General features: G+C 27.9%; 1 protein-coding gene across 2 annotated transcripts in view; it reads left to right on the forward strand.

Annotated features, from left to right (window-relative positions):
- Positions 1-2,328: 2,328 nt before the first annotated feature.
- The window catches only part of LOC17891507 (sugar transporter ERD6-like 12), a 6,550-nt gene continuing 730 nt past the window's right edge, over positions 2,329-8,148 (forward strand). For both annotated transcript variants that reach the window (XM_006299569.2, XM_023786967.1), the window contains exons 1-15: positions 2,329-2,395; positions 2,613-2,702; positions 3,074-3,133; positions 3,241-3,306; positions 3,395-3,460; positions 3,541-3,616; positions 3,717-3,781; positions 3,884-3,976; positions 4,188-4,268; positions 4,385-4,469; positions 4,571-4,614; positions 4,732-4,794; positions 4,956-5,069; positions 5,215-5,274; positions 5,390-5,504. In XM_006299569.2, coding sequence (XP_006299631.2) covers positions 2,333-2,395; positions 2,613-2,702; positions 3,074-3,133; positions 3,241-3,306; positions 3,395-3,460; positions 3,541-3,616; positions 3,717-3,781; positions 3,884-3,976; positions 4,188-4,268; positions 4,385-4,469; positions 4,571-4,614; positions 4,732-4,794; positions 4,956-5,069; positions 5,215-5,274; positions 5,390-5,504 — 1,141 coding nt within the window. In that variant the 5' untranslated portion in view covers positions 2,329-2,332. The remainder of the gene's footprint in view (positions 2,396-2,612; positions 2,703-3,073; positions 3,134-3,240; positions 3,307-3,394; positions 3,461-3,540; positions 3,617-3,716; positions 3,782-3,883; positions 3,977-4,187; positions 4,269-4,384; positions 4,470-4,570; positions 4,615-4,731; positions 4,795-4,955; positions 5,070-5,214; positions 5,275-5,389; positions 5,505-8,148) is intronic.

An 8,148-nucleotide genomic window follows, 5' to 3' on the forward strand; every position in this document is an offset into this window, starting at 1 on the left:
GTCATCGGGGGCTCTTGATCACGGTTGAAGTTGGTAGCTCCGACACCCGAAGCAGCAGCAGCAGCACCTGAGAGGAGGAAGGACTGAGTGGAGGATGAGGCAATTGAGTTGTTGTAGGATGAAGACATCTTTCTTCTCAGCTGTTTCTGGATTTGCTAAAGCTGATACAAAGATCCATAGAGAAAAATATAATTAAAAAGTAAAAAAGAGAGAGAGAAGATAAGAAATCAAAAAAAATATATATGTATGATTCAGAAGAAAACGAAAGCAAGGAATTAGAAGAACAGGAAGAAGCCATAGAGATTGACGACATGGGAAGAAAAGAGAAAAAAAAAAAAAAAATTCACTAGAAGACATTTGCGAGAACAAAAACAAAGAGAACAAATATAAATCCAAAGAGTTAGATATAATTTGTAAGTTTTAGAAAGAAGACATGGTATAAGTTGTTTTTTTTTATTGTACACCTTTTTGAGTTTCAGAGAAAGAAACCAAGAAGAAAAAGGTCAATATAAAGCTAAAAACTCAGAGACAAGCAAGAAACCAAAGAGAGCAGCTGATGATAGAGGAAGAAGAACAAGAAGCCACACTTAAAAAATTATATATTATAAATACACACACACCTCAAAAAGAAAAAACCCTATCTCTCTCTATCTCCTCTCTCTCTCTCTCTCTCTCTCTTGCCTTTGCTTTGTTCTTCTCTTTTAATAATTGGGGGTTTGAGGCCTTGTGTGATGTCAAATATATATAGCTACAGTCCCTATCTCTTTTTCTCCCAATAAAGAAAAAAAAATCTAACTTTTTAAAAAGGTGGTTTTTATTAACCAAATCATGGTGTGTGGTTTAATGGTTGAAAGATTTACCTTTGTATTATCAGAAAACCATGCATTTTTTTTTGTATCTTTTCACCACAATTTTAATCATTTCTGACAACTTAAAATATATATATTTTAAAAATAATATAAGTTTCAGATATTAATTAATATTTCTGTTTTAGTCTAATATTTTTATATTTCATATATATATATATATATAAAATTAGTATTATTATTTATGCTTTTTTAAAACCCAACTTGTAAAATTTTTAAAACATGATTGAGTTTTGAATTATTAAAATCATTTTTGTCTTGAATTATGAAATAGTGTTACATTTTGATAAATATATAATTTTAAAAGTGTGGAAAAGGTTACGGTTTGGGTGGCATTGTAAAAACGGTGAAATGTGGGCACATGCGGGTGTGGTCACACCTCAGAGTCTTTCTCGTGTCTCTCTGATGGCTTCATGACAAAACCTCTCTCTCTCTCTCTCTCTCTCTCTCTCTCTCTCTCTCTCTCTCTCTCTCTCTCTCTCTCTCTCTCTCTCTCTCTCTCTCTCTCTCTCTCTCTCTCTCTCTCTCTCTCTCTCTCTCTCTCTCTCTCTCTCTCTCTCTCTATATATATATATATATATATATATATATGCATATGCGGTCTCATATAGAGACGCTCCTATTAGAATTTTAGAACCAAAGTTAGATCCGGACCAAAGTCGGATGCAGAGGACAACTGTTCTATCTCTCCTCTCTTTCTCTCTGAAATTTTCCTAATGGAACCAAAGTGAGATATAGACAGGACAAATATGAGCTTAAGCAAAAAATCTTAACATAATATGACTATTTATTTTCTTTAGGACAATTTTTTAGACTTTTTAAGTTAATTAAATATGATTTGTTGTTTAGAAACTATTTTGATACAATTAACACAAATAAAGAAGCCATCTTTGTGGCATAACCAGAACTACTAGGTATATACGATTTATATTCCGTCTCATATAGAGAGAGATCGATGTTCCTATTATAATTTTAGAACCAAATTAGTCAGATCGATGTATGTAGAACTAATTAATGAGCTTAAACTGGTACGTAGTCTTATTTAAGTTCTTAATTAAGGAAAACTATTAGTAAAATTTTATAGTCATTATATTTGTTTTCTTCTTTGTTAGAGAAAATGTTGGTTAGAAAATATTTAAATACAGTAATTAACAAAAAAAAAAAGAAAGCCTCAGATTAAGAACCTAATCTGTGGTAATAACAAATGGAGTTTAGATCAACATTAACAGGAAATGAAAAATGAAAAACGACAAGTTCTTAATCTTGTGTGGACCTTGAGAACTGTTGGATTGGACCACACTGCGTACAAATCTTTTATTTTTAGAGTTTCTAACCACACAGACAGTACGATGGTTGAGATATTTTCAAGAAATTGTGTGGTAGATAAACTATAGGAGTCTGCATATATAACTTGATCATTTTCAACATAATTCTTATACAATTATTTTATGCATGGTCCAAAACAGATGGGTTATACTGCAGATACAATGTCCTCCATTATGACAGACTTGGATCTTTCTCTCGCACAAGTAAGTCGATGCGTCACGACATTTCCTTTTCTAAGAACTTTTTTTTTTTTTTTTTTTTTTTTTTTTTTTTTTTGGACAATTTCTAAGAACTTTTTAAAAAGAAGAAGATAAAAAAAAAAACATTTCGTTCAATTCTTTACACAAATGTTTGGTTAAAATTATTGTACGACTTCGTATTGTTTGAGACAGTAATTTTCACGTTAAAAAATTATAACAGTTTTCGCTGTTTGGTTCGCTCTCGACGTTTGGAGGAATGTTCGGTTCAATATTCAGCGCCAAAGCTGCAGCTGCCTTCGGTTATAAAATGGTGAAGTATTCAATTACTCTCTATATTTTTTTCTTTGTCAACTTTATTATTCTTTATATTATCCCTATATTTATAAAATTAATGGTGAAGTATTCATTACTCTCTATATTTTTTTTTTGTCAACTTCATTTTATTCTTTATATTATCCCTATATTTATAAAATGGTGAAGTGTTCATTATTCTTTATATTATTTTTTTTTGTGTCAACTTCATTGTTCCTTTTTTCCTACGACCAATCAACTTCATTATTCATTATTCATTATTCATTATTCATTATTCTTCGTTTTGGCATATGCCTCTAACTAGTATATCGTTAAAGTCTTAAACCCTAGCTCACAACTTTTTTTTTTTATCTCAATAATTTTGTTTAGACGTTGTGGCTCGCTGATTTATTCTGCATAGCGGGTTGGCTTGCAATTGCACTAGCCAAGGTTTCCTCATAAACCCATATCTAATATTCTTAAGTACTTATCTTTTTGCAACTTCAGTTAATAGATACAATTAAACAAATTCCTACTTTAAATTTATTTTTGCACAGGATATTATTTGGCTTGACATGGGACGGTTTTTGGTGGGGATTGGAGTTGGTCTCGTTAGCTACGTGGTAAATAAATATAAAAAATTCCTTAAAATTCTTTAGTCCCAAACCGTAAATTCCTAGTAATTTTTCTTTGAATCGAAAACTATGATAGATTCCTGTATATGTTGCGGAAATAACACCCAAGCACGTAAGAGGGGCTTTTACATTTAGCAATCAGGTGACATACCAATTTATATATAGTAATCATTTATGCATATATAAATTTGACTTATAATACTAAAATCAGTAAATTCACAGCTGTTGCAAAACTTTGGGATTGCGATCGTATATTACTTTGGAAATTTCGTGTCATGGAGAACTCTAGCCATGATCGGTGATTCATTCCCATCATATCTACTATATATAAGTTTCAATTCTCCCAATTTTTTGGGTATGTATATGTTTTTATCTAACAAAAAACAATTTCTAACCAGGCAGTATTCCATGTTGGATACAAGTCATTGGTTTGTTCTTCACACCTGAGTCTCCCAGATGGCTGGTTAGTCATATTATAATTAAATCAATATTACTTAATTAAGAACAATATTTGAACATGATTGTTGTCATTAATTAAAGAAATAATAATAATATATGAATACAGGCGAAAAACGGCCGTGATAAAAAAGTTGAAGAAGTTCTACAAAAGTTAAGAGGACCAAGATATGATATTGTGCACGAAGCTCGTGAAATTAAGGTATTCTCATAATTTTGCCAAAAGGAAAGAAGAAGAAAAAAACTAAAAAAGCATATATTAGTAGATGTTCAACATTATTTTAAATATTTTTTTTGTAGATAATTTTAACCACCAGGGGGAAAAAAACAACAACTAGCTAGTATCCTAATTGAGAAAATTACCTACAAAAGTTTTAATCTTTCTTTACGAATTCTCACTGTTAAATTTGTAGATATCAGTTGAAGCCTCGAAACAAAGGTCGAATATCAGCATTATTAGTCTTTTCAAAAAGAGATATGCTCACCAACTCACAGTAAGATAAACAATGGTTTTTAACTTTTTATGATCCATTCATGATATATAAGTATTACTTAAAACTCTTGAATAACGAGTTATATATATATTTTTATAATATACTGGTGTGTTTAGATAGGGATAGGGTTGATGGTTATGCAACAGTTATGTGGATCGGCGGGAATAGGTGGTTACGGAACCACTATATTAAATCTTGCCGGTAAATCACATTTATTCCCTCTTTTCATCAAGGTGTAATGTAATTTAGTTAGAATATATATATGTACTAGCATACTAAAAACACTTTTTTTTATCTTCTAGGATTTCCTTCTCGGATTGGGATGATGGTGTTGTCTTTTATCGTCGTACGTAAACAAAAAAAATTATTACTAGATATGTTTTTCTATCACATGATTATTGATCGTATTCTCACATCGTAACAATGCATGATATTATATTGTATTATCAATGATCATGCATAGGTACCAAAATCTTTTATGGGTCTACTCCTCGTGGATCGATGGGGAAGACGTCCACTTCTTATGGTTAGAATTTTATTTCTTCTAGAGACTACCTTTATTTGCTTTCTCAATTGACATTTAGTCGTTAATTAGTTGGGTACATAAAATAAACGGCTAAGCAAATGCTATTTTAGAGTGTAGTTATTGTAACATATAAACTAAACATATTTCGAACGAATTTGCAGGCTTCAGCATTTGGGTTATGTTTGAGCTGTATCACATTAGCAGTAGCGTTTGGAGTTAAAGATGACCCACATCTTGGAAAAATTACTCCAATTTTCTGTTTCATTGGAATACTGGTATGTTTTCATTATTTGATATTCAGTTTTTGAAACTGTATATCAAACTAGCTAGCTCATAAATATTGATTTTTACATATACTTGTATTTGGTAAATTTTAAAAAATGTGACGACAAGTTATAACAATTTTATAAATTGAAACAGTCATTTACGATGATGTTTGCAATTGGGATGGGAGCGTTGCCGTGGATTATCATGTCTGAGGTACGTACGTATACACACATATGATCAAACATATTCTTATTTACTCTCTTTTGGATCAAATGATCGTTTTGCTATATATTATTAATTATTTATGTATAAAATATGTTCTTGGCAGATATTTCCAATGGATATAAAGGTATTAGCAGGGAGTTTAGTGACCATAACCAACTGGTTCACTGGCTGGATCGCCAACTATTGTTTCAATTTTATGTTCGTTTGGAGCCCAACCGGTGAGTAGTAACGTTACTATATATATATATCTACACATATAATCTTGTTCGATTGATAACTTCATACAAATTTAGATATCACTGCCTCTCTCATTCATTCAAGTCTTTTTGTTTATAGCTTTTCCATGCAAGTGCAAGTCTTGAGTTTTTTTTTTCTTGTATTTGTTAAAACAGAAAAAAAAATTAAAAAGAAAAAGAAATGTTAATCGTGTGGTTTACAAACAAACTAGAGGATGGCCCGTGATTTCGCACGGATGATTTTTTTTAAACTAAAGATATAATTGGATTTGTATTAATATTTGGTATTCAATAGTATAGGATAAACATAATAGTCTTGTATATTTTAATTTTAATTCTATAGAGTTAAATCGCGTGTTAATTTGTATATTTTAACTGTATAGAAAGTAAATAATATATACAATAGTAATTAGGTCTGGTTTTAATATAAGTACGTATATATTATATTTTCCCTAAAACCGTTAAATTTATCAATCACGGACATTACCTCAACGGTGTATAAGAAAATGCAATCTTTTAATATAATTTACAAAAATTGTATATCGGTTGAAAGATAACATAAGTGATATATAACAATTTCATAAATTTGGATAATCTATTTATGAATACCTTATGAATAAAATTTAACTATTGGCAAAAGTATATGATAAACTAATCTGCTAAAATGTTAACAAAAAAGGAAAATATGATAAATATTGTAATTGTAAACAATTTTAATATAAAATTTAATCTTTAATCTACTTGAAATAAGGTAAATTAAATGTTTTAAGTTTAATAATGTACGAAATATTTGAATTTAGAAATATTAATGAAAAACATAAAAAACTGAGATTTTTCACCTAAACTATTTCCTTAATTGAAAATTTTAATACCTATTAAATCTTTTAGATATTCGAAAATAAGATTTAATTCCAAGACCCGATTAAGAGACCTGTTTTAAGAGATGACCAGAATATCTTTCAAAGTAATGCTATTTTAATATTTTAAAATTTAGTTTAAATTAATTAAATGCTTACCAAAATTAAATTTATTATCATTTTTATCTAAAATCGGTTAGTAAAAGAGGTAATATTAGTTGAAATTTATTTCCTTCCTTTTTCGTTTCTGAAAATGATTTTTTCTTATAAGTTTTTAAAGAAAAAATGTTAACAATCAAATTTTTTATTTCATAAAATGTATATTATTTTTATTCATGGTTAAAAAATATATTAGTTACATAAGATCTTTTAAGATATCTTGCATATATTATGTTTCAAAAAAATATTTAAGTATATATTTTTCAAATTTATTTTCTCTTTTATAACAATGAAAATAATTTAAGAGTTACAATAAAACCACTAAAATAAATTTGAATTTATTTTAAATTTTATTCCTTAGTAGCCTTACATGCACCTTTTGGTTATAAATTTCACATATATTAATTGAAAACTTTAAATTATTCAGGAAATAATGAATACTTATATATATATATATATTATAAAACTTTAAAAGAAAAGGAGTGCTATTTTTTAATAATAAGTAATTAAATGTTTTCAAAATTAAATTGGATTAAAACCTTTAATACGAAGTTTGTGAATAAAAAAAGATGCACAAATATTAATTTAATTTCTTTTGTTTACTTTAAAAAAACGTTTTAAATATAAATGATTTTAGTTAAATAGTTTAGGAAATATTTAATTCACGTATAGGAATAGTAATGAAGACATAATATATTGAGATTCTTCACCTAATAAATTTCCTTAGATAAAAATTATAATATCTATAAAATCTTTTAGATATTTGAAAATTTAGATTAACGATCAAGATTTAATCTACAAATAAACGATTGCGATAAAATCTTAAATGCATATATATATATATATATACCATGTAATTTAGAGGAAAATTTTTTAAAAGGAATATTAACCATTTTATTTAACTTTTTTTACATATATGATGATAAGAAGTAGGACTAAATAACCTTCGAATGCATACCACGTTTTTTGGGTTTATTGGGGAGGATGTTGTTGATCTTCGTAGTTTTCCCAAAGACATCAAAATCTCAAGCTACTACATCAAAAAGTAGATTACAATTAGTTGTTTTAAAAAAATTAAACACAAAAAGTAAAATATTATGAGTAAACATTGATTAAAAACGATATGAAAGCATGTGGTGTGAAAATTTGTATTAGTTCATGCTTTGTTTTGTGAGATATATATTTTGTCTCGCTTTTGAAATGAATGTAAACTAAGAAAACATGGAATGGTTTATATAGGCTGTAAAAATGGGGTAGTTAATATTTTAGAATATTTGGTTTGAGATTTAGTTTTGAAAAGAAATAACTTTATTCAATTTCAATCACTAAATTATCGTGATTTTATTGTTAAATATTAAATATTATATCCGAATATTCCATTTTTAGAAGACTTAGAATAACAAATCATGTTTATATTTAATAGGCGAATTTAATTACCATAAATTAGTAAATTGTTATAAATTAAGATATAATCCGTTGATTTTGCCTACCATAAATTAATGATTTTGATATAAACGATTTAGATTTAAATGATTAAGGAAATATATACATATTATGGATTTTAAATGATTAAGGAAATATATATTCAAAGAAAATCGAATAGGATAATG

Source organism: Capsella rubella, unplaced genomic scaffold (assembly GCF_000375325.1).
Source record: "Capsella rubella cultivar Monte Gargano unplaced genomic scaffold, Caprub1_0 scaffold_3, whole genome shotgun sequence".
In the NCBI taxonomy this organism is placed as follows: Eukaryota; Viridiplantae; Streptophyta; class Magnoliopsida; order Brassicales; family Brassicaceae; genus Capsella; species Capsella rubella.